A 27,783-nucleotide genomic window follows, 5' to 3' on the forward strand; every position below is an offset into this window, starting at 1 on the left:
TCTACAAGGCAATCCCTTTCACCTCAAAGGCTTCCCCTACCCCTCCTGCAAGTACTTATACCCCTGCCCCACCAAGAACTCTACCCCTCCCAAGAAGACCCAAGCCTCCCAAAGCCTAAAGCTAAGACCCCCCTTCCAAAGCCAAATCCCAAACCCCCTCCCAAGCCTAAGCCCAAACCTCCCCCCTCTGCCGCCCCCCAAGATTAGCCCTGAGGTACTTGCCTGCCCCCTTGATGCCTCTACCTGTGGAGGTTACATGGCAGTCAGGAGTCAATCAATCAATCAGGGATTTGTATAGCACGGCTACTCACCTGACAGGGTCTCAAGGCGCTGGGGAAGGTGGGGGGGGGGGTGCTGAGGATCAGTGAAAGAGCCTGGTCTTGAGGTCCTTCCAGAACTGTGACAGGGTGGGTGGGGGACTGCCTGAGATGGATTGGGAGGGTGTTTCAAGCCTTTGTGGTGATGTGGGAGAAGGATCTTCCTCTTGCTGTGGTTTTCCAGGTGCAGGGGATGTTGGCGAGGGCCTAGTCGGCAAAACAGAGTTGTCTGGTGGGAGTGTAGAAGGAGAGTCTGTGGTAGAGATAGGCTGGTCCGGCATCGTGTAGGGCCTCGTAGGCGTGGTTCAGGAGCTTAAAGGTAATTCTCTTGTCGATAGGCAGCCAGTGTAGGTCTCTCAGAAGGGCGGAGGTGTGGCTGTGTCGTGGGGCGTTCTTGATGAGAGGGGCGGAGGCGTTCTGGATGTGTTGTAGTGGTTCTGGTGTAGAGTGCATTGCCGTAGTCGAGGCGGCTGCTGACGAGGGCCTGGGTGACTGTCCTTCTGGCTTCGGTATGGATCCACTTATAGATTTTTCTAAACATGCGCAGGGTGTGGAAGCTGCCCGATGAGATGGTGCTCACCTGTCGGTCCATTGAGAGTGATGAGTCTAAGATGACGCCGAGGTTGCGGAGTGGTTGGTGGGGGCTGGGTCATTTCCGAGGGCAGTGGGCCACCAGGAATCGTTACAGGCAGAGGGTGTGGAGCCAATAATGAGGACTTCTGTTTTGTCGGAGTTCAGTTTGAGGCAACTGTCCTTCATGCAGGCGGAGTCAAGTTAGTGGCACCAATATGTGCTTTGGGTGCACAAATCATGGACTGTGGGCTGGCCTATGGCTCTCACCTTTAATCTTATTTCATGAGAAATATATTAAGACCAACCTGTTGTTGGTTTCCTGGTTACATTTTTGTTCTGCATTTTCTTTATTAGGTTAGAGTTGTCCCTGGCTGACATTGGTTGTGTGCGAGTATTTGTGTGTTTTTGGTGCTTGTACTTCCTGTATTGTGCGGGCAGTTTGTGAGGGTGTGTGCAGTGCTTTTGTTGTGTGGTGGTCATGTGTATGTAGCAGACATGTTGTTCTGATGGTATTCTGTGGTGTTTGCGTTGACGTGTAAATTGCTGTGGTGTGTGGCTTTGTGTGCTTTGACTGTGTGAGTGTGCATGTATTGTGAATGTTATGATAGGTACTGTTATAAACGGGGGCTCTTGTTGTCAGAGGTATACACCCTTGTCCAAGTAGGGATCACAATCCTAATCAGGGTAAGTCGCACACAGTCCAAATTATCCTGTGCCAGCCCTCTGGTAGCTTGGCACTGAGCAGTCAGGCTTAACTTAAAAGGCAATGTGTAAAGTATTTGTGCAATAAATCATGCAATAACACAGTGAAGACACCATAAAAATACACCACACAGGTTTAGAAAAATATAAAATATGTATCTGATTAAATTAAGGTAAAAATGATAAAGACTCGATAAGCACAAGTTGAAATATCACTTTTGCAATGTTAAGAAGAGTCTTTAAAAATCAGCAATTGTCTCTTGTGTGCACAAAGAACCTGGTTTGCATCAAAATTGCACTCACGGAGACCGCAGAGGAGATGCGTGGAAAAAGGAAGATGTGCGTCAGATCTTCCGATGCGGCACAAACGATGCATAGTTTCTTCCCACGCTACAAGGGCTTTGCGTCAATTTCCGACGCACAGTCTTGGATCCTTACTGCGATGTGGGGGGTTTTTTAAGCCCAGGGACGATGCGTGGAAATCCTGGGCATGCGGGATGAAGTCACAGGTGCTGCGTCGATCCGGTGGGTGATGCGTCGAAGCTTCTGTCGGACGGCAGGCGCTGCATCAATTCTTCACTCAGGAAGTTAGGCAGCGTTGTTCCGGCTCGGCTATGCGTCGATCCGGTATGGCTGTGCATTGAAGTTCCGGTCACAATGCAGGCGCTGCGTTGATCTTCACTTGGGGAGTGGGGCTGCGCCGTTCTGGTTTGGTAATGCAGCGATTTTCTTATCGCTGGGCAGGCTGTGCGTCGTTTCTGGCAGGCTGTGCGTTGATTTTCGCTGCGCAAGGAGTTTCTTTGAACAGATGAAGTCCTTTTGGCCCTGAGACTTCAGGAACAGGAGGCAAGCTCAATCCAAGCCCTTGCAGAGCACTTCTCAGCAAAGTCAGAGGCCAGCAAGGCAGCAGGGCAACAGCAAGGCAGCAGTCCTGGTGAGTCCTTTGGGCAGCCAGGCAGCTCCTCTTGACAGGTTGCAGGATATGGTCCAGAAGTGTCTGATTTGGTGGGGTCAGGGACCCAGTTTATATACCCAAAAAATGCCTTTGAAGTGGGGGAGACTTCAAAGAGTGGTTTTGAAGTGCACAAGGTCCCCTTTCAGTATAGGTCTGTCTGCCAGGGTCCCAGTAGGGGATTTGGCACTCCATTGTGTGAGGGCAGGCCACTAGCCTTTGAAATGTAAGTGTTAGGTCCCTACACCCTTCCAGCCCAGGAAGACCCATTCAGTTTGCAGATGAGTGCAGATGTGACTAGGTATCCTGTGTTTGTGGTTGTCTGGGTGAAATGCACAAGGTAGCTGTCAACCAGCCCAACCCAGATGTGGATTGGAGATAGGCTGTAAGGCACAGATGGATTTTAAGTGCAGAGAAATGCTCACTTTCTAAAAGTGGCATTTCCTAAATAGTAATACTAAATCCAAACTCATCAATAACCACTATTGTCTATTACCATTCTGGACATACTAAACATGACCTGTTTACCCCTTTCTGATCAGAATCTACCACTCAAACAGTATATGAGGGTAGCCCTAATGTTATCTTATGAAAGGAGCAGGCCTCACAGTAGTGGAAAACATATCTAGGAGTTTTCCACTACCAGGATATATAAAAGATTACAATGTCCTGCCTTTTACCTACATAGCACCCTGCCCTATGGGTTACCTAGGGCCTACCTTAGGAGTGACTTATATGAAGAAAAAGGGGAGTTTAAGGCTTGGTAAGTACTTTTGAAAGCCAAATCAAAGTGGCAGTGAAACAGCACACTCAGGCCTTGCAATGGCAGGCCTGAGACATGGTTAAGGGGCTACTTATGTGGGTGGCACAACCAGTGCTGCAGGCCCACTAGTATCATTCAATCTACAGGCCCTGGGCACAAGTAGATCAAATATGCCAATTGGGTATGAACCAATGTTACCATGTTTAAGGGAGAGAGCATATGCACTTTATCACTGCTTAGCAGTAGTAAAGTGCGCAGAGTCCTAAAACCAGCAAAAACAGTCTCAAAAAGGGGAGGGAGGCAGGCAAAACGTTGGGGGATGATCACCATAGGCTGTCAGCTTTAACGGGTACGATGTGCTGTGTCATTTGTGATGCGTGTGTCGATTGGTGAGTTGTATGATTTTGTGACTGTGTGCGTTCATTCCCTGCTGGTTGTACGTTGTGTTGAATGTGTGATGTGTCCTTGTGTAGTGTCTATTATCAGTGCTTGCCAATGTGTTTATGATTGTGCAGTTGTGGTGTTGTTGTGCCATGTTGTTGTGTTGTATGATATTGTGTGAGACTGGGCCTGTGCTGTCTTTCCGTGCATAAGTGTGTGCTTTTGACGGTGGTGTATGTGTGTATGGGGGCTGTAGTATGTGTGCCATGTATGTGCAGGTGTCTATGTGGCTGTATTTGAGTGTGCGTGTCAGTGTACAGTAACATATGAGTGTAGCACTCTCACCCCGTCTCTTTGGTATGCTATGTAAGTGCACATAAATTAACAATATACAACAGTAACAGGTGAGTGTGTGTACTTATGGTTGCTGTTGTTGACGACTGCAAAGATTCCATAGTCTTTCGGCGAGCAGGAGCAGCAGGATGATGTCTAGTTCTGGTTCCATAGAGGGTCCGGACAAGTATAGCTTCCTGTCAGTGAGTATCTCGTTTCATTGAGTTTGTTTCCGCCTGGGTTTCTGTGGTGGTGCGACCACGGCAGAAATCTTGGTAGTGTGCAGCCTTGTAAAAGTCTTGTGGAAACATGGTCTCCTCTGGCCTGCTGGTGCCTTTAGTTGTCCGTTGCAGTCTGGCCTCAGTGGCAGTGCTGACACTGCTTTGTCTGTATTCCGTAGGGAATATAGCCGCAGTCATAATTTGACGGTCTTCTCCACCTGCCTGTTGGCGGTATGACTGCCAGTGCCAAACTTGTAATGAGGCCCTAAGTGTTTAGCACAAAGCTTCACACTTACAAGAACAAAGGAAGCAAAGAGGTCTGTGCACCTCAAAGTCTATGGGAATCTGTTGTAACTCCTAAGAGTGTCAACATTAGTTAAAACAGACACTTCAGCAACATTCTTATCTCCACCTACCTCACCAAGAACCAATCCTTTCACTTCTCGTGGTGTACATTTGCAACATCATTTGAGTTTCCCTTCCCGCAAAACTTAGACAGTTACTGCAACCTTGAGCATCTCTCATTCCGGGTACACGATGATTAGGAGGCTTCACCTGCTCATTAAGTCTCCACGGTCCTTGACAAAATTTCTCTTCTTAGGACTTACTCTCAGTAAATTAATACATACAACAATACTCCTTTCTTTAGCTAATGAAAATCATAAGAACGCTTTTGCAAAAGAAAGAACATGCTAACCAAGCAAAGTACATTTCAAAATGAGGCCTTTAGTCAGGCTAACTTTAACTAAACATTTAAAGTGCATTTCGAATACATGATTATACATGCACATTTATAACTTTCAAAATAAATGCAAGACATGAATAAAAGAATGCATGTTTACTCATGAAAATATAGCTTGAAACATAAATATAAAAAGTGAATAATGAATACACGAAAGCATTTTAAATTAACATTAGTACACATGTTTACAAAGCTTCACTTTCTGGGTGATTACATTTCATTAATGCATTTAAATGTTTGACACGTTAATATAATTAAGACACACAGTAAATATAATGTCAGATATAAATGCGTAATTGCGCAATGATGACGCATGAAGGATAGAGTCCAAATTACGCTACTCCAATAGATAACATGTAAAATGCAAACAGGGACTGACTGTATCTCTGACACTGACCTTAAGAGTGTTTACAATAACTGTAGAGAAACCCATTAGTAATATTTGCCTGTAAAGCTAAGTACATAAATATAGGGCCAAACAGGAATTGGTTTGAGGTAAGCTTTTAATTACTGTTGGGGCTGGGGCCCAACAGGTCCTAGCCCACTTTCCAAGTTTTGTCTTCAGTCTGGCAGGCCATTAACCTCCCTTCCCCAGCACTAGACACTTGCACTATCTTACCCAACTCACCAAAACCAGTCTCAGGGAACACTGTCACTAATAGAGTAGTGAGGCTTTTTGGGCTGGGATACCCCCAGTAAACACTGCAGCTGTACCTTCTTGTGTACGAGCTTCACCTCACAATCTTTAGAGAAACACAGTTCTGTGTTTAGATGCACTCACAAATGTTCCACAGGTGGAAGAAGATAGAATCTTCTCAATTCTTTGGCCCGCACCCCAGCAGTCACAGTAAATATTATGATTTACTGTCAAAGACATTTGTTGTTTAATACTTCAACGACTCACCCAACATACACTACTGATGGCAAGTTACTTTGTAGCACAAGGTTCTGGCTGAGTAGTAAAAGATTCTCCTTACTTTTGTTCAAGTAAGGTTTCCAATTTTTAGAAGAATTACGGCCAGATTTAGATCTTGGCAGAGGGGAATACTCTGTAACAAATATCACAGATATCCTGTCTGCCGTATTGCAATCCCAGTATGTCCTGTGGAGATTGTAATATGCCAGAGGGGATATCCCTCACGTTTGTGATGGAGTATTCCCTTCGCTGAGGTCTAAATCAGGCTCTTAATTCCTAAACAACCATGCTGTTTTCTGTCTAAATGCAAGATTTTCTCCCTTACATCTGGGGTTTACATCAAGGATCTCACAATTAAATACACTCTAGTCCTATGTTAAAAAAGAGGCTGGAACAACAACACTACCCAGCTAGGGTGCCCTTTTTTTATGAAGGTTACCTTCCTCTCCGCCTCAATATCACCAAAACTAACCCTATCTGCTGACAGCGCACTTCTTCCAATGCCTACACTGCTTACTAATTTCTTATGAGCTTGTAACACCACGGATCTCATGGAAAATGTTTTCAATCTGCCTATGCAGGTGGGCAAGGAATACCCGATGTACAATCTTCACAGCTAGTTGCACTCAATGACAGCCTTTTCTGTGATAGATCAGGCTGCGCTGTGCGATTATTACTAGACCTCTTGGAACCACATGACTTGTAGTCCTTATTATAGGGAGCTCCCATTCACCTATCACAAGAATCTCACTAATACGCTGGAACGCTGCTCTCAAGAGAATCTAATGGCAAGAAAAGCTAACCAGTGAAATACACGTCTGAAATGGGACATGCCTCCCGCAGTTGACTGCCCTAAAGAGTTTCCGTGCATGGGACCTCATTGGGATTTTCAGGTTGGGAGAAGTGTGGGAACTGAGCCACATCAAAACATTTGAGGAATTATCAAATAAATTTGCTCTTAGCAACACCAATTCAACAGATAAATATAACTTCACCCGCCTTGGAGCCCTTCAGAGAGTGGCTTGTGGAAGTGCCTGAATTTAACAGTTGGAAATTGAAGTAATAATGGGCCAACTGTGTAAGAGGTTTATATCTAGGATCTATAAATCCCTTATTCTAAATGCACCAGACCTTCTTCTACACTTGACAGAAGAATGGAAGTGAGACTGTGGACCTCTTGAGGATGATGAATAAGTAGAAGCAAATATGGTTTTGGGCCCCTTGCCCATTGCCTCATGTCTGAAGTTCATACAATTTAAATTCTTTTACAGAATATACTGCCACCCGAACAGACTGTGACAGGTGGTGGGAGCTCCCTCACCCCAATGTCCACATTGTGCAGACACATAAGGTACATTCCTGCGTGCTATTTGGTCATACCCTGAAACTGTGATTTACTGGCAACAAATTTGGAGGGAATTGCCAGTGGTGGTGGGCCACCCTTTGGTATTAGATCATGGCAGTTGGGAGGGAACAATGACAACTAAGACCCATGTGGGATTAGGATTCCTTATGTCACAGTGTAATACAGCATGTAAATGGAGAAAGACTGATCTTCCCTCATTAACGGGATTGCATCAGGGGCTGGAGTGGTGCCCCAGTGCAGAAAGGATGCTTTGCAAAATGCATGGATGCACGAGGAAATATTTTACAAATTGGGATCTTTTTTGAGAAACCGCTGAATATGCAAATGAGAGCCTTTTTCATTCAATAAATGCAAATGTATCACATGGCCGGGCACACTGGACATCCTGAATTAGTGGCCTATTTTAATGTAAGGACGTGATAAGAAGTCATTAAAGCTTACTAGCTCGTTTCCCTGAGTCATGGCTACTGATGCATGAGAGTCAACTATTTGGCTAATGGTCGTGCTCATTGATTTGGTAGTTCGAATTCGCTATGTGTTCACCTTTTTCTAACCGTCTGCCATGACTGAGAAATTACTAACTATAATTGCTAACTCAGATGGGTGGAGTTATAATCATGTTGGCTCGCTCCAAAACCTGTGACAAGTCATGTGTCATGGAAGGTTACACCCATATTTTTATTGAGATAATTTGGCTGTGCTGCTTGGACACATCATGGAGAAAATTAATGACTGGAAAATGTGAAGAGATGCGTTAAAGTTTTAGCTGCAATATGTTTGATTAGAGTAACCTTTTGTAAATTGATTTCTGTTGATATTTGATAATTGTTTGTAGTGCTGTTCAATAGAGGAAAGAAGATTTCGTAACTGTGTCAACAGAAGATACAGATTCTATCTTCAATAGCATTAAAAACAGATACTTTGGAGTGACTCTTTCCAATCTCTTGTTTTAAGACAGAAATCTATAATTTAATGGCACATATTGGCTTTCATTCACGTTGTGTCTCCGTTTTGACTTCCTAATCCCACACTGCTTGGCAGACTAGAGGGTATATTTATCAAATTCTCGAACAGCAGCGAAAAATGCTGCACTACATGAGGAGAGAGCAGGAGAGCGCTATATTTACAAAGTTATGGCACTCTCCTCCCCTCTCTATAGCGTCAGTGCACAATCAGGCAGCGGTGTGCCACACACACACCTATCCACCTTAGTTGAATGGTGTCTGCTTGAGTCTAGCATGGGTTTTGTACTCGAAGTGTAACCGTCCAGTACAAAATACACAGATCAGACTAACGTTAAAACTTCCCACTTTGTATGTGTGCTGTACAGTCAGCACACATGCAAAGTCGGAAAAAAACAGAGGAATAAAAGCATTTTTCGGTGACAGTGTGTATTTGATAAGGGTGTTATTTTTTAACGCAAACCTCTGTCTACTTTTTAGAAAATAGGGTTTTGCATCAATAACCTTGGGTGGTTGCATGGGAAAGCCCATGCACCACCCATGAAATGCCACCTTGGTGCTATGTAATGCAAAGCAGCGTTATATGTTGCTTTCTGTTACTTTCAAGTGATTTTCCAGCGCAAATCAAATTTTGCGCTAGAAAGTAAAGATTTTGCATTGATTTGCATAACTTTTGAGACACAAACACAGCGCCAAGTCTCAGTAAGTATACCCCGTGGTCTTTATTTTACTCCGGTTTTGCATGACTATCAATCAGCAAAAAAAATGGTGATTTCTTAGCCTGAAAAATGGAATCAAAGAGAAAATAGAATAAAAAATGTTCTACTTCTTCTCCTTTGTGCACCACCTTAATCTCAAATTGGAATCGCTTGCTCTCCCATGATTGCCTGGAGACCACCTGCCGCGCGAAGCCATCAAGCTCTCTTTACTTAACCAGTTAGGTCTTTTCTAGGGATGCAAAACATTTGTGTATTTAAGCAAAATTCCTTGCAAATTATGTAAAATCACGCCTAATTATAATAATTGCTAACCCTTCATTGAGCGCTATATTTTATCATGAAGTGTTTCCTCATGTCGTTTTTTGATTAAAGGATGCATTTTTCAGTAAACAAATAGCACAAAAAACAAACCTGCTGTGAACAACAGCTACTCGTACGGTGTCTGTTCATGCTGTCCCTGCAGTCCTGCACTACTATACTAACCACTAACTGTGGGGAAATCACGCGATGCGGCATAATGGTGTAAGTTCATGAGGGTAATGCTAACTTCTCTAAATGACATGAATTACACCGGTGTAATTATATTTAGCCTGGACCTAGCCTTTTCTTCAGTTCATATGGCAACCAGTGTGAACTACAGAGCATTAATGTTTGGGTGTGACATAAGCAAGCTTTTCCCCAGCTATCTCAGGTCTTAGATACATTTGCTTGCAGTTGGTTACAGCATTACACCCTTTGTGTCCTTTACTGTCCTACTGTAGCCGTGACCAAGAAGTGAAAGTTTACTGTCTAGGACAGTGGTTCACAAACATTTTAGAACCACTACCCAATTTTTAGAATGACAAACTTTTGTGACCCACCTAGCTTTAAAGGACATGAGGTGGGTGATTTTATAATGCAACTAAAGCATTGTGTAGCAGTGCCCTGTCATTTGCAGACCACATTTTCCATTGAAATGGCTACTAGATTTGCCCAGACGTAAAGTTTCACTGATAAAACTACATTACACCCAAATGATATAGTGTGGAAACCGGGTTTCAGCTAATCATTTGTGCACCACCAAGTAAAGTGTATTGATTTGTTTTGATCCTATTAAAATCTTTGGTTCCATCACACTACAAATGAAGTTCTATATTTTTGCTTTCTTAACTTCTGAATGTGTACAGTTCTTTTACATGTATTTACATTTTGATTTGTGTTACAATGACACCCTACATCCCTTCCTACAACACACTATACTCCAGCAAGACTGTCACATAATTCAATTTACTTTTCTTTCTGTGACTGCAAAGTGAGAGGAGTTTGTAGACACCAATTCACATGTTGAAGGAAGCAGCAATTTGTAAGAAGACATAGCCTGACATTTGACATCTGGCTTTGAAGCGCAGCAAAAGTGGCAAGATAAATACAGAATATAGAGGCGTCTTTATTGTTTGGACTTTGACCACCCACCCCAAATCTGCCCTGGTGTGCCCTGCCCCACACTTTGGAAAACATTGCTCTAATGGGTGGTTAGGTGGCTTGGTTTCAGATACAGTATTACAAAAAATAATCACAAAAATAAAAGTAAATGGCAAGTTAGTGTTAGTTTCTTTAAAAAAAACAGTTTGAAATGTAGAGCAGTTAAACATAAACACAACAACGGATACTAGAAGTTTTCACCATTAAAGGAGCGAGGATATTACCTCAGAAAAGACTGTAATGCTTAGAAATCTGAAGAAGGAATAACCTACTAATTCATAGGGCAATGGTTTATTACGGAGAATTGGAAAGTCTTGGTTGCCCTCTAAATCTCCAATGTTCCTAGTCAATGAGACGTCTGCTGATAATAACCTTTCAATTGTCACTCAATAGTCTACAGTGGCTTAATAGGTGCCAACCCGGCTAGTACAACAGTCTCACTGTTTCCTTGGGTCAGATAGCTCAGTACACTTTGTTCCCTGCCTCCAAGTGTGGGTTAAAAGTCCAGTTTGATCACCCAACTGAGAAAATCAATAAGGGTAGGGTAACTGGCTGTATTAGCAGGATCCTAGAAAATAGTTTTTGTAACTGGCTTTGGAGCCTCCTGTGGTTCTCACTAATGGTATGTGCCTGCTCAGATATGTTCAAGGGCCATTATCTTCGAATTGAGCAGCTGTAGTTACAAATATTTGGTTGCCTTGCTGCACGGGGTGTTTGTGGGCCTGTATTTTGAAACGGTTCAGACATGGTTGAATTTTTTTTAAGGTCAGTCAGTCCTGGTAGGTCAGTTGGAAACAGTGATTCCATCCAACATCCAGGGAAACAGGGCGCAACTAGGTAACTTAGGAGTGCCCCTGTGGACTTTACTCGTTGTGGAACAGCGTACTTTTGTTTATAAGTATGAAAGTGGGTACCTACTGGTCTGATGCTCATACTGGGAAGGGTAGCGGTCTAGGGTCAAAAAGTGGGAGGCTCCAAAAGGAATCAATATTTCGCTGGCCAGGATAGGGATGAACCATTTGCCTCGATCTAGAGAAAACATAGATAAGGAACATTGAGGGCTTCTTTGCGCATACAATTTTTTTTTCTGTCATTGGTACAGGCTTCACAGCCTGACCGGCAGTGTCACAGCTACTGCTCACTGCTGGTTTCCATTTTATTTTTTCATCACAGCAGCTCTCATTGCATCTTGGCACTGTTCCTTCATGGTTGCTTTTCCTAGCTCCTCAGGTAGTGTCCACGACGTCTAGGATACATCAGGACACCAGTCTCCTAACCATTGCTGGCTCCTTGTGCTGGCAGTTGTTCTGTTTTATCAAGCCAGCCCTCAAGCAGGCAGGTTATTGCTGTTGGACAAAGCTTCTGCTACATTGACACTATACCAAGTTGATAGGCCACCAAAGACCCACTACCTCCGCAAACAAATACACTATTTCATCTACACACCCACACACCCACTCGCTGGTACATACGCCTTCTTCCATGGAGACGCACATGCCCACGTATACACTCAAAGATAAATGAGTGCACATATGGGACATCTGTAGTCCTCACATACAGGGGTGCAGCATACGGTAAAAATGAGGTACCCTAGCCTGGGTGAGGGGTTTGCTGACTTATAGACTATGCCAAGGAACACTTTGGATTTCCCTTACATCCATCAGAATCTAAAATTCTGCAGGGGAGCCAGAAGACAAAAGCTGAATTGAAAATTCGAAGCCACCAATGAGAAGAATACAGGGAAATCTAAGGCAAAAGCAATGAGACTTACAGCTCTCTGTAAGTGTGCATATATTATCCGTCTTAATTGTTAGGTTCTATTGAATTTATGGTTATTGACTGAGTTGAACATTGTTTGGTGACAGTTTGTGGCAGAAGTAATTTAAAGTCAGATTCTCTCGTAATCATGCTACTCACCTTTTAGCAGGAAGATCCTATTAAAATGTTAACATATGTACTGCATTGAAACCCAGAGATTTAGTGTAACACTAAGATCAGTGGTGTGGTGAGTTATGGACTACTGTGAGCTGCATTTACTATAATGCATGAGGAGGACTGGGACAGACTTGTGACCAGTGTGTGACTTCCCATCTGTAATAATGCACATACAGGCTCCTACCCCTTGGGGGAGGTGGTGATTGGTTTTAGAGGCATAATGGCGTTCGCCCACAAACAATAAGCATCAAGTAATTTTGCCTGAGAGACTTTGTGCCCTTCAGAAGAGTTCATAAAAGCGAATCACTGTTGTGAAGTGCTACATGGTACTGGCTGCACTACAGCACTCAAGCGACTACAAAAATACCTAACAATCTTTCAGTATTTGGCAAGACAGCTTACCATAGAACATTTTAAGGATAGCATGAATTTCACCTTATTTTTGGATATTGCTCTTACGAATTTATGTCTTGAGAAAGTCTTGATGATGAAACACGTGTTGGCTGTTGTTCTTTGGATTTATCGTGCCTTGGATAAATACATTCCAACTAATCACACAGACGTGTTCTGAACTTTGATTGATATATTCCACTATGGTATGGACTTTATGGACTATTTTGGTGTGCCTTGGTAATTCAGTATTAAACACAGACCTTGGGATTCTGGATCTAGGAGGGCTATGGGGAAGCCTGGTGGGCCATGAAGATACATGGAGGAAGCAAGCAAAAATCAACAAAGGATTTTTCGCAGAGGCGTACTTGGTCAGTAAGATTGGGGTGGGGGAGGAGCTTCTGTTTTTCAAACAATCATACTACTGTATTATGTTAAAATACATTAGAGGACAATCATGGAGCACAAGAGGAGCTTAAAAGGTAGTAGGAAGGGAGAGGAATGTGGATCCGTAGGAGTACTAAGTAAGAAAAAAGCAATATTTTGTAAAATAATCAATATTTTTAGAGCTTTCAAAAAAGATTAGAGAGATTGTGTGTTTTTGTCAGTGTGTGCATGCAATCCGACAGACACCTCTCTATACCCTCTGAAAGCACCTGTACCTAACTATACATCAGAAAATACATTTATTAGTGGGGTGTAACACCCCAAACATCCCCCTGAAGCTGTGCCTCTGATTTTTAGATATCTGCTGCTTATACCATGAACATATCGGTGAAGTATGGCCAGGTCTAAATGGTGATAGGAACATATCTTTAGTAATGTTGGATCTAGTAGGTTCGTCCTGTGATTCTACCCCGCCCCAACTTTTCTATGTTTGACTTTAAACTTCCTTCTAATACGAGACTGCATACCCTGCCTTTAGATGTAGTGGGCTCTCGTGGTATACATAGCCTACTGTTCCCTGTGGATGGGAAATGGATGACATAAATCAAGTTTTCTTGCTCACTAAACTTATTTATGTACTCTACAGACTAGCTAGAAAGATTTGTGGGGTACTGGGAACAAATGTCTTTGGGGGGCATTTTTGCTTCTCTCCAATTATGTTTATGAGCATCCATATCAAATGCTTCATTTTAATATATATTGCATTGAGACTTCAAAATGAGAAAGTATTTAAATAAACTTTTACAGAACGTTAGGGGTTCTCTTTGGAAACGTTCGGAAACATCGATGCGAAATGAAGCTTTTTAAAACAGACTAGGGAGACAGGTTCCCCCTAAGTGACTTCGGGTAAAACTGGTGATTGGTGCTTTTTAATACACATTGGGCTGGTAACAATGCTTAAAACATAACCTGATTTAAACAAAAAATTACATTTCACACAATTGTTTCTCTTCAAAAGTTATTTGGAATCATGGAATGGTGCAGCTGAACGATTTGGAACAGCAACAGTGATCGGTACATGGTGGGATAAGGACAAAGTACTAAAGAGAATGAATTTAAAATATATTTAGAAACAGTGTGACTTTGTTACAGGTTGATGTCCATGAAAGTGGGGAATCATAACCATTATTCATCAACTGATATTCTATTCTAGTATTTCTGTTGTATTTTCTGTACCTGTTTTGTTGATTGTATTTTACCAATTTTACAGTGTTTTCTTTACCTCTTGCGAGGCCTCAATGCACACTTAAAGTGGACTATAGATAGTACCAAATTCTACAGTGTATGGATGTGGAAGGATATTGACTGAGGTGTCAAATAAAGTGTAGAAATGTCATGTCATTCATAAAAGCCCAGAGAGTGTGCTCCAAACTCATCACAGCAGCAGGTAATATGCCCTACACATGAGGTGGTATACAAAAGTGAGTATGAGTGTCATTCGATATTGACAATGTTGAATTTTAGGAGAGTCCTAGCCTTTGTTGGATGCTCTGAATACCAGTTTCTTTGACGTCCCTTATTCTTTATGGGAGTGAAATTTAAGCATTGGATGGCAAGAAAAGAGCGGTGTCCTACTCCATGGGATAGGGTTGAAGTTGTTATGGCTCAAAAATAGGCTAACCCTGGGAGGCACTGTTACGCCATCAGCAAATCACTTTATGGAGTCTAACCAGTAGCCATAGGAGTATAACCTCTGGGGGTACAGTCATCCGACTAGTAAAACGTTGTATGAGCTTCACCCAATAGCTATGGTAGCAAGACTACTGGAGCACTTTTTCAGCATCAGTAGAACTCTTTATGGGGTACAACTAGGAGAGTAGTTGTTGCTCTATGAAGGCACATTTAGGCCAGGGTTTGATAATTACAACAAATCATGGTGAAATCCAGCTTAGCTGCATGTACACTAGTGGTGTGCGTGACTTGAATAATTGCCTCTAGCATAATTATGGGTAATTGCCACAAAATTATGCTTATTTACTCAGAACTATGCGAGAAGCGTAATCCAGCATTTGGCACTTTGATTAGCACAAAATACTCCCTCTTCTCTCAAAATGGGCCAGACATTGTATTTTGCGCTAAGAAAAGAGTGCTAAATAGAACAGGAAATGAATAGCAGCAGTCGCTTGTGCTCTCTAGGTTTGTTGTTCCTGTGCCCCTAGGTAGGATTTGTGCCCCCAAATAACTCTTAATTACTTGAATAGGTGTAACTGAGAAATTTGGTAATTTCGCAACAGAGGAGTGATGCAGAGTCACCAAGATTACTCCAGTTTTTCTGGTAATTAAAATTATTCTCAGGTCTAATGTACACTCCTATTGAATCCACACAAACCACACAACAACAAATGTAACCCTGCATATCTCAACCATTTCCTTCCTCTTCATCACTGCCTTCTCACTCAGTCTTCTGCATCCTTGTGTCACCACATGTTCACAATGTCTTCTCTCCTTTTATCTCTCTCCTTACTTATAAAGAGATCATTTTTCATCCTTTGTCACTGTCAATATTTCAACAGCTTCCTTCACACAATTTTACATAAAATGGCAATCACAATTGTCACATACGCGACCACCACTCCTTTTGTTCCACAGAGAGGCAAAGGAATGTATGAACATATGATGTGGTCTTATGACCCACTGAAAGGCACTCTGAGAAACTTATACCGTCTTCAGCCACAACTCTAGAGCTCCCAATCGTGCCCAGGTCTGAATACCCATACACACCCTGAACTCACCAAGACATGGCTCAGTTCACAGTATCTGCTACAGAAGAATTTGATTTTGGATGGAAAAAAGCTCAAATGTTATGTTATGTTACGTTATGTTAGATTTATATAGCGCATAGCTGCCCTCAAGCTTCCCAGCGTTTTGAGGCAAAAATCTCCATCAGTTAGGCAAAAGGCGCAGAAGTTAGAACAGCCAGGTTTTTAAAACACAACGGAATAATAATTGATGTCTAGTCTGCTGAAGAGAAAGAGGCAGAGAATTCCAGAGTTTAGCACCAAGAAAGGCCATAGATCTTCCACCCCATTTGACTTTTTTTATAGGCGGTATCACTGCTAATGCTGCTGAAGAAGACCTAAGATGTCTAGTTGGCTCATAAAAGGTAGCTAGGGAGTGTAGAAGCGGGGGACCCTTAGCATAAAGAGCTCTGTTAATACAGCAGAGGATTTGGAACTTTAGTTGTTGCTTGATGGGAAGCCAGTGAAGAGCCGTGAGGGCAGGTTTAGCCGAATTATGTCTGGGCAAATTAAGAAGCATGTGCGCAGCCGTGTTCTGGAGCACCTGCAACTTTTTTTTAACATAGCTTGGTGAGCCTAAAAACAGGTTGCATTTCCGTAGTATAGCCGTGAGGTGATAAGTGCTTGAACAATGAGCCCCTTGGCGATGAAAGGGAGAACTTTAAACACTTTTCTGAAATAAGCATCATGTGGGAAAAGCACATTTCCTCAAGCAAATTTAGCGTGTGAAATTAAAACAGGAACTCCTTAGCTGACATGGTGTGCCTTAAGGGTTTTTATAGTCATATTGACACCTAATGAGTGCCTTTGCTTGTAAAGTTAAGGATATGAACATAGGGCATGTAGGTATGTAAACTTTTTCTGACTGTAGCTTGCAAGGGTCCACAGCAGCTGCTTTCATTGTCTCCACAGCAAACAGAGAGGGCCTGTTTTGCTTCAGAATAGAGCCATCTTCTATCGGGACCCCTTGAAGCACAGGCAGAGTGATAGCAGACCTGGTGGCACCCACACTGTGACCGCCAAGTCAAACAGACAAGAAGGGGCAGATTTTCCAAGTTGTGGCACAATGCCACGAAGAGAATACATTTGATTACTGTATTGCATTAAAGTATGGGTGCACAACAGTGGCATATCTATAAGATATGATACTATTTTTCTCCTCAGCCCTGTTGCACTTTAGGCTCACACCCTTGCACAATAGTGCAAGGATGCATGTATTCGGTTTAGCATAGTTTTTGTACTGGAAGGTGAGTTTTCCATTACAGACACTGTGCTTTAAACTTTGACCCACTTTGTATGTGTGCTTTAGGCTACACTCCTGCCTCAAGGAGGCTTACTTTCTTGGTGAAAGCTCCTGTCTACAAATGTTAGTAGATAGGGATTTGCATCAAAACCCATGGGTGGTGGCATGAAAATGCCTATGTGCGGCCCATGTTATGCCCTCTTGAAGCAAAGTAATGCAAAGTGACACAGATACGCATTGGAGAGTACATCACACCACAACACTTTTCACTGAGTTTGCATCACTTTTGTGATGTGAACCCAGTACAAATCACTAGTAAAGCTGTGCCTTCATCTCCCAAGGCACAGCTAGGTTTTATGCAAGTGAGCTGATGAGGCAGAAAATACATACTCCAGGTGCACATGAAGCAATCAAATCAAAACAAATGCATGCACATGACTTGTTGATGGGCCTTAGGAGGACCAGAGCCTCTTGAACAGAGTCTGGTCTGTTATCAGTAGATGGGCCTCAGAATTTCTAGCCTCTTCAGGCTATTGGAGGAGGGGAACACCAAGATCCTGTACTGTCTGTACCTGCTTCAAAACTAGAGTCTCTGGATACAACTCATAAGACAACCGCTGGGATACCATGAACTCTGCAACTGCAATTTCTGGCAACCACTATTTGATGACCTGATTCTGCACAAGGTAAATTGACGTTAGTGGTGTTACTTCTAATGGACTTCATGGCAGTCTTTCGGTTGACATAATAAATATGTATTCCTAGTAATACCTGTTTTGTTAAAGATGAACATTGTGTCTTTTAAGCTCACCTAAATGAGAGCAACTCCTTCCAAAAACACATCAATCTCTAATCTACTGAACCTATGCAGATCGACCTGATCTCACAAAGACATTGTGATTGTGAGAACAATCCAGAGGTGTCGGGACCACATATGTTGAAGAAAATGGGGAATTATGACAATAAAACTATACATGTTCTTTGTTTACTTCTGCAGTGGAATCTGGTTTGTGATGAAGACTGGAAGGGACCATTAACTACCTCGTTATTTTTTGCTGGCGTTCTTGTGGGATCTTTTATTTCTGGACAGCTGTCGGACAGGTAAACCATGTGCACTGTATGATGGCCATGTTCCTAAATGTTTGCCCAAAGGGGGAAAATTATCTGTGGACATAAAAAGATCTAGTTATCTCCAAAAGGTTTTCTACTAATTCAAGGTTTTACAGCTCTGCTGGAGTGCTTGGACTGCATCGCTCAAGCAATTGCCTTGTATCTTTCCCTACTTGCACCAATAGGTGGTGGCGATGGTGGGGGTGAATGGTCAACAGAGAAAACTTGAGCTGTTCCCTCAAAGCTAGCAGTTGGAATGCTGATAAAACAAACTCAAAACGAAGTCTATATTCCATGTCCTGCTGAAAGGGATATATTAAGATTATCCGAAGTGCGTCTCTTAATGCAGTCACCAACCACCTCATCAAGGGCGCATTACCCCACTTGAAGATAATTTCGTTGGTTCCCTTTGTAGGCAAAGATGAAGTTTAAGGTTCTTGCTTTAAGATTCTCACCATGAAAATCTACGATATGTGTTAGGGGACTTAAAGGTCATTATATTCCTTCTGAGATCCGAGTTGGATACTAAGCTCCGGTGAGAAACATCTTCCTCAGGGCTATTGTTTTAGAGCGGAGATGACTCTTCTTCTATCCCAGCAAGCACACCATGAAATAATATCCTGGTTCAGCTTCATATAATTTAGAAATGCAATGGAGTCTTGCAGAGTCTTTTCTCTCTTTGCATGAGGCTCTTAATAGACTGAGTGAATGAATGAATGAGTGCATGAATGAATAAGGTATTGATAAGTGCAAGTTCACCCCAGTGCATCTTTGGGCTAGGACTGGTCCAATAATGCTTAAAGAAATAGCAAGGAAGAAACATTGAAAAAGATGAGTTGTCAAGGCTTTGCAGAAGGAGGTATGATCTGTGATACAGCACAAATACATGGTCTACCGGATCCACAACTTGAAGGCCAGGATGGAAAAGTTTCAACCTCCAAACGAGTCAACCTAAAGTGGGGAATCACTTGCATAGAATGGGAGGCTGAGCACTTGAATACACCAGTGCATTAAGCGCATACAAATTTCATGACGATGATAAGGATGTTGTTGACATTGTAGTGTTCGGGCCATAAAGTTCTGGATTCCTACCACTGAGCAGATAGATATGGGAGGGAGGGCTTTGTGTATGGAGTGAGTTCTAGAGTTGTGTATTTTATTTAACCAGCAGTGGAGGATTACTGTGATGACAATATTTTGTTTGTGGATAACATTGAATATTTTCACGGTGACACAGGATTTTCCTCTGTGTCCCAACTATCTGTTCAAAACCGAGTGGTACACATTGCCTTAATGGTATGCTTTGCATTGTTTTGTGGGTGAGAGGACAGTTTCTTTGTCAGGACGTATAAGAGCTTATACTGGCTAGAAAGATTACTTTTGTCATTGCTTTAGGCTTTTGGATAAGACCTGGCTCCCACTTGTGCCAACCGTGTCTTACATAGCCAAGGGATATGTTTTGAGTGTGCTGTATCAATCTTAGTAATGCGACCTAATGGTGTCCAAAGAGGTAAGATAATACAGTATAGGGTGAAGGTTGCCATATAGATGGAGCGATGTGTGGTCACAGCTACCTTGTAAAGGGAGCGTTGGGTGTTGAACATGAAGGTCAGAAATGTGCTCCAATAATGGTGGTGCCTTCTTTTGGTATTGCAGCTAAACATAATACATAAAGTCTCAGTAGTGCTAGATTGGAAGAAGTCAAATATGCTAAATATTCATGTAGGCACTGTGGCTAAATTCGAACTGAACAAACCTTGGTGAGCAAATATTTGGCCATTCGTCTAGGAATAATGGAATAGGCACAGAGGCAGTCAGATCCTATTTTTGGAGAGTTGGCAGAGAATAGCCACTATTAGAGCCATGTTGTACATAGACATTAATGTTAGACAGTGTTGATTTTCTTGGCACCATGGAGTGCTTTGGTACATATTGGGAAGTACATTCTGTTTGCAATGCCACCATGTAGAGTTAGCCAGTGAGGTTTGAACAAAATTGCTGCAAAGTGATTGATGTCTATATTTACTATAGAGGAGTGCTCTGCCTAGGAATACTGTTGGATATTGACTTCATCAGTTTTGCCCTATTGGCGTAAACATCCACTCTTTTTCTTTAATCAAAACAAAGATTATAGAGTGGTCTTGTGTGTTTTCAACAATTCCATACTGGACAAGGCGAATTGACCGCTCAAAATTGCTTGCCTACCAAGTGGCATCGCTGTTAAAAAATAATACTGGGGACCTTAATCTGGCATTTGGAAATGAGAACTGATTAGTTTACCCTTCAGATCCATTCAGCGGCTTCCGGTTCTTGCCAGTACAGTCCTCAAAGTACTGTTCTTGATCTTTATGTGACTTTGTGAACTCATCCCGATTGACTGCGAGAAGAAAATCCACCACCAGAGATCTAGATGTATCAAGATCTCCCTTGAACATCTGGCATCAGTTACTATCATAAACTATGACATATGAAGTTTTTTACCCATACTTATAAAGTATAGAGGTTCGCCCAATTAAAAAAAGTTTTGTGTTCCAATTGCATAATTCAGATGTCGTAAATAAATAATGTAAATGTAAGCATTTATAAAGAATGCTGACTCCAAACTTTTTTCCTGTATCTACTTTTGCAGACTCTTCTTGTACATTTCATATCCTTAGGGAATGGGAATCAAAGAAATATCATTTTTTTCTCTGAGTTTTTTTTAAACATGTTTGCCTTAAATGTTCTCTATTCCTTTGCTCCCCACGTGGTTTGTAGATAATTTGGTGCCCTCTTATGTATGAGCCTACTGTTGCCATTTTTTCAGTTGTAAGTTAGATGTGAATATAAGTGTGGAACGTTCATTGCAACATGTTTTTGAACATGCACAATTCAGAAGTAAATACTCCATATAAAACTATCTATGATAACTGTACGCATGAGGGCGTACAATACAAATATAAGGCTTTTTCACTCTTACATCCTTTTCCTGAATCACAAGCAAATTGTTTATGCATACGCTTCTGTTTTTCCATGTAGTTAATTAGACTTACATGTGGAAAACACAGTCATTAGAGAAGCATTTACCTATAGTACTTTGGCACAAGCCATGTTTCCAATAGGCCTTTAAAGCTAAGATGATGTAGTGGCCCTTAAAGGCTAGCCAGGTGGTTTGCGCATTCATTGGAGAATGCGTGAAAGTCACTTTAGCTTCCTTGACACCTTGCTTTGGTGAGCAGATATTCTGAGCAAATAGTAATTCTGGGCAATTTTACTAGGATAAATTCTTCCAGGTTTTTCCTGGAGGATTTTTTTTCAAAATACTATGCGGTGTTACCACATGCAGTAATACTGCATGTCTCCTATTACAAATGTGGACAGAAACTTCTGTACATTATTATGTGGACATTTCTGGAGAGAGCCTTAGTATAGTGCAGAATTATATGTGTAGGAAACATCTGGAAACACATATTTCTTTCCAGAATCTGCCTATCTCTGATTCTTTCCTGAACATGACAGTAAGTGATGGTTTCAACATTACTATTGACCTTCTGTAAAAGTTGTGGAGAGCATTTCTTCAAATGGAAGCTCTGTGGCAATAACGACAGGAAGATGTTGCCAGATGTTTTTCAGTGACGTAAGTTGTGTAGTCTGGAATTCTGAACCACGCACCCCCAGCCCTCAAAAGAGACCTCTACCTGGATCCCCAAACTCTTAATTTTAATGACCTAAAGATAAAGCAGTAGTATTAACACATGTCTAAATATTTGTTTGAGCACACAAGTAATACAGTGATTTCATGTTGGAAGATTGTGGTATGTTTAGTTGACTGTGCAACCACAGTGGAGCCCACAGGGAGTGAGTGGCCTGGAGACTATTTAAAAAATAGAAGCTCTGGATGCATTCAAGGTTGGTTTAATAAAAACAAGCAGATAGTAGGAACGTGTTTTAACACTAATGTGGTATGCAAATTTCTTTGTAGAAGGGGAGGCTGTTTTTGTGTACCTGTAACCCAAACTGAGTTGAACCAGTGGACAGAGTAGTGATTGAGCTTGAGAGCTAAGTGTTCTAATAGGATGCTCTGGATGGAAAGTTGGGATAGCTGTTCGCATGATGAAGCAGTGTTATGTAATGAGAGGCTAAGAGAAAATTTCGACTAACATCTACAAATGATGACCAGATTACTGGAGGCTGAATAAATAAGAATTATTTTAAGAGCATCCTTCATGTCGTAAGGCAGTGGTTCTTACCTGTGGCATGAGGATTACTGGGAGGTCTGGGAGGACTACTGAGGGTGTGTGTGGCTGTTTTACAAAATTAAATATTACAATTATTTTATTAAAATTAATCATGTACATACACATTAAGAAGCAAAACTGAAAATTTGAAAACGTTTTCTACATTTGATTGTGAATAAAATACAAAATATTTCAATGTTTGAGCATGTTTGATGTGTACCTATTTTTGTATTTTTGTTTACTGTTTTGCAATTCATATCATAGAAATTGCTAATGCCAGAGGTGTCTGGCTTGCAATAATGATTCAGTGGAGGCCCACAGAAGTCAAACGTTTAAGAACTGCTGCCTTAAGGAAAGACTGGAGCCCTGTAAGGCTGGATTCCCTCCCCATAGAGAAAAACCAGAGGCTAAAGTAAAGGTATTCTGGGTGGACTTCAGAAATTCACTTCATTTTGAAAGCCAATGAAAGATTGTCGTATGGACTGGAGAGACTATAGGTATGGTAGAGGTAGAATAACAGAATAAATTACATGTTCCAGAGAAGAACAAACCAGTAATTGAACTGACAGTGCGTAAAGCAGTGCCTCTGTGGAGAAAGTGTTGGTTGTGACTGAAGGGCTTGTTAGGGTTACTTCCTGGAGGCGCAGCTCAACTCCTGAAGAATTGAGTTAAGGGCATTAAAGACAATCTGTGACATGATGAATTTCATTGTTAGGCCAGACACCTTTAATGTGGTATTCCCCAGATATTTTGCCTTCCCTACCCTGCTTGGCTGAACCAGTTTTTGTTGACTTTTAGGACTCTGCATACTTTACTCCTGCTAACCAGTGGTAATTTTATACCAATTAACTAGCACATTTCATTTACATATAAGTCCCTAGTAAATGGCACAACATGCACAGAGAGCCTGCAAATGAAATTCTACAAGTGGGGTGCAGCATTCCTCATGCCATCCTCTAATGTAGCCCTGCAAAGCATGTCTCAGGACTGCCATTGCATCCTATAATGCAGTTGTAAACTTCCATTTTGACCTGGCCAAATATACCTTTTGCTAGGCCTAAACATTCCTGTATATTGGAGGCTGCCTCTCCTATAGACTAGTACTGAATTGCCTTATTACACTGAAAACATGTTAAGGAGCAGATTAAGAAATACTTCTTCCACTCATTTTAATTGTAATTCAACAGTAAAGTCAGATTTTAAGTTACTATTCTGAAAAAAACACTTTTAGAAAGTTGGCCTTTTTCTGTCTAAACCAAATGTGCTTTTCTGCAAGTGTCCAGGGTAACACAACTGATAATGGCTCTCCTGTAGTACAGTGTGTATTCCTTCCAGAGGGGGAACAAAAGGGCCTTAGGTGTGGGAAAGCATGTTCCTCTCCTGAGCAGGATGGCCCTGAGGGTTGTAATCTGCCCTTGAGCTTCAAACGGTAGCCTGAGGGCTGTGTCCCCACCCCTTCCTGACCTCTGAAGGTGCCTGCTCTGTTACTGGCAAATGCAGCTGACAATTGTCCTGCCTGCCCTTTGTTATTTTAGACAGGTTGGAGCCAAATCCAGGGTTAGAGGCAGAACTGACCAGAACCATTTTAGGGCTGGACAAAGAAAGGGACTCTCACAAATAGGCTGGCAATGGGTATAAATGTGGCACGCACAGAACCCACCTGTTGCAGAAATTTTAATGATTTGTAGAAAATAGACTTTGGGCAGTTTGGGCTGTAATGTCCCATACACAGAGTACTGTTGTGTTTCCTGCTCCAAGTGCCTAACTGCGTATATCCGGTTTCTTGATTTAAAGTGACCTGCTAGTTTACCGTGTGCACAGAAGCCTAGACCTGTATATTGACATGAACATGGTTTTGGAATTGTCCTATGACCTGGAGGGATGCACCAAAAGTGCCCTCATTGACAAACAGTGGACTAACGTCATGGTTTTAGCACATGAAGTGGCTGTGTACTGTGTTTTGAGAACACTAAGTTGTGCCCAGACCTTTTGTTCTTTGACACTGAAGTAGAGGTCCAATGGCCCACTTGTGCAAAGTTGTGCCTCCCAGTTCCTACTGCATACGTGGTGTTTATGATCGTACCAGAGTTATTGGAGCAGGTAGGATCCATTTTCAATCCGGTCTTTTCACATGGTTGGGGTGATGTTGTTTTCCCACATGGTGAATTGTGTTGCTGACATCCCTGAAGCTACAATGAAGAACTACACACTTAGGAGAGGGAGGTAGAGGCAGGGCTCGTTTAGAAATTCAATTAGGCCTTTTACTAGCAAGAAGAGGTTGATTAGTATTCCTAACCACTGTCATTTGCTGGATGGGTGAAGAGAGGGGAATGACTGCAAACTCTGTTGTGCAAGTTGAAGAGAACTTTTAGGTAAGGCCTGTCTTTTTTCCTTACCCTGATTTTTCCCCTCACTTTGACTGATGACAGTGAGGTACAGAAATATCACACCTTGTTGTGGCACTGTTGTGGATGCCGCAGGTTGGAAACTACCCTGCTATAAGAAGTATTACTCTACACAAAACTACCTGGAGAGCAGTTTGGAAAGAATACTGCAAAAGGGGAACTGCTTCAAACCAGTTCAGTAGTTGCAGACAGTAGACACGCATCTCCTGTCTAATTTTGGTGTATAAACGTGAGACCTGACTACCCACTTGTTCCAGTTTCAGGCCCTCCATGGCTAATCAAGGATGAGGACAGGTGTACAACTAGGGCTGGTGGCAGCCAGTCTCCAAGAGGTGAGAGGACATCGTCTCAGTCTAGATCCCTTGCTGGAATAGCTTTGAGCCTGTTCTGAAGCACATAGAAGCTTGTCTGCATGTTAAGGTTGGAAAGGAGTCTGTCAACCCTTCAAGAGGAGTGTATGTCCAGGAAAAATGAGGCGCAGCATGTCTCAAGGGGTGTGCGGGACATGAAGGAGGGAGGACTGAGAATAGTGATATGCTGTTCCGCAGTGTCAGTGGTCCTGCAGTCTCTCTGTGGTGGATGCTTGTAGGAACCTCAAAACCGTGACCACATTTGCCGAGATCCAGTTGGTTCTGTGATTGCATGTCAAATTTGGGCTGTGTGCAGCCGCAACAGCTAGCTGAAAATGTGGCCTGTCAATTACTGTGTCTGCTCAAATTGAATGTGGTAGATACTTTCAAGATCTCATAATCAGCCTGTGTTTGGCTGCATCAGCTAAGTGTAGGTGATCGGCATGTGCATGGCTGTGACTGTCTAGAGTTACCAGCCCATGTGAAGACTGCAGTTTCCCGTTGTACCTGACCTGCACAGGGCTGCATTCTGCCAAAGTCTTGGCCGGGCAGAAAAGGCTGCACCTGCCTGGTGCCATCTAGCCCATTTGAAGGCACAACATGGACCGCTTAGCTCCAGCATTGACAAGTGCCATTACTGCTTCAGAGACATTCACTGTTCGTCTGTCCAGGTCTGGTGAAGCCTGGACCGCCACCACTGCTTTTGAAGTGTACACTACTGAGTGCAGACCCAGTGGAAAATGCACGAAATCCAGGAGAGATGCCAGCTTACACACAAACTCTCTTATAAAAAGGTGTGAGTGCACTTGAGAGTCAAATGGCAGAGCCGATTCAATGGAACCATTCCTGAGTGGGAAGACTGTATAGTGTGAATGTTAAAACGTAGGGCCCTACTTGGGAGTGATATTGACTGTACCTAAACTTAAATCTCGCTACTAGTTTTTACCCCATAGGTAGAGTGTTGCCTAGACCCAGGGGGAGAGCATCGATCAGGGAGGGATAGGTAAAAAGAAGGGTGAGTCACATCATTTTTATGAATAGTGCACAGTCATTGAATTGCATCCTGCAAGAGCAGTTTTACTTTCTAGTGTATAATAAGGTACATTTTCTTCTAAAAATACAAGCAAAAGGCTTGACATTTTTTTCTTCATCTGTATGATGTTTAGTTATGACCTTGAATACCACCTCATTACTTTTCTGAGAAGTCTGTGACAGCTCTGTATCACTACCATGGAGAGTCAAGTCCAAAAGGGGTTGCAGATGTCCTAGTTTGAAGTGCTATAGTTGAACGGACCCCAGGACATCAGAAGCAAATTACCTCAACTCTCACAGTTGAGACCCAGTGGTCCCTGCTTGCCCTGTGGCCCTCAAATGGGCTGATGATGTTCATCTAGGGCACATACTTTAGGTAATGTGATAAATATAAACTTGTTATTGTATATTTGGAGTTCAGTGGCAGTGCCTATTTGCCTTCTCTTATTAATACTGGAGTAACTGTCTGTAATTACACAAATGCAATGCTATCAGTGACACCAGCATGGTAACACTGGCAGACGTCTTAAGTTTCTAGTACTATATTCTTCAGGTAGCATATGAAATGTACTTTCCTAAACGGTTCTCAACTGCAGAAGTGTCCCACAGAAACTCTACGTAGGGCATAGGGCCATTGTATTATGATGCGTATATAGGAGATTGGTATAGTTATAGGACTGGGTAAGCCTAATTAGATAATTTACTACTACTGGGTTTCCCCTCTAAATCCACCAAAATTGTCATTTCTGGCTATGTTGTCTTTCAGTAGCGACTTTCTTGCTGATCTCTCAATCACATTCTAGATATTTAGTTGGATGGCTTTAGAAACATACATGCTAAATTGAAGTATATACTTTCCTTTCAAACAAATCCAAGATCAATCCTGAAGCAAGGTTTCAAAAGGCTGCATATACTCATCAACTAAAAAAAATAAACAGCCTTGCACGACATTTGTATTTATGGTCACCAAATCAGGGAAGATACTTGTAATACAGACTGTAATGTCAGATGTTGAATACAATTTCCAAGCAGTGAGTAAATGAGTGTCATGTAACGCGTAACAAGTAATCGCTGCCATTAATATTTTCTTGACAAAGTGGCCATTTGATTCCCCTAAATTAAATCAATAACAGGATCTTATACTTCTCAATCATGAAAAGGTCATGGCACAAGTTTGTGCTTAAATGTTTAATTCATCTGTGTGAAACATGTCACCTTTTTTACGCGTGAGTCAGTCTTTCGTTAAGGTAAATGGCGTGTGTCTGTTATTAGAAGTTCCCAATAACTTTTAACTCTTTTTTGATGGAGATGATGGCATGTGTTTGCATTTAGCAACAGATTATTTTTCTGATTAGAATCCAAGCACAAAATACGTTTAAAGATTAAATTGTTTCAATAAATTAGGATTCTGTCCAGGCCTATTAATGTATTTCCAATGTGACCCTTTCCCGTGTGACTCTATGGTAACCCATATCATTAATGCACTATTGTAATCAATGCCTTGTATA

The 27,783-nt window shown here is 42.1% G+C and overlaps 1 protein-coding gene across 1 annotated transcript in view; it reads left to right on the top strand.

Moving 5' to 3' along the window:
• The window catches only part of LOC138304580 (solute carrier family 22 member 4-like), a 256,341-nt gene that overhangs the window by 116,723 nt on the left and 111,835 nt on the right, over positions 1 to 27,783 (top strand). The window contains exon 2 of the mRNA XM_069244752.1: positions 18,159 to 18,262. Within this exon, the coding sequence (XP_069100853.1) occupies positions 18,159 to 18,262 (104 nt within the window). The remainder of the gene's footprint in view (positions 1 to 18,158; positions 18,263 to 27,783) is intronic.

The sequence above is a fragment of the Pleurodeles waltl genome, chromosome 7 (assembly GCF_031143425.1).
Source record: "Pleurodeles waltl isolate 20211129_DDA chromosome 7, aPleWal1.hap1.20221129, whole genome shotgun sequence".
NCBI lineage: Eukaryota > Metazoa > Chordata > Amphibia > Caudata > Salamandridae > Pleurodeles > Pleurodeles waltl.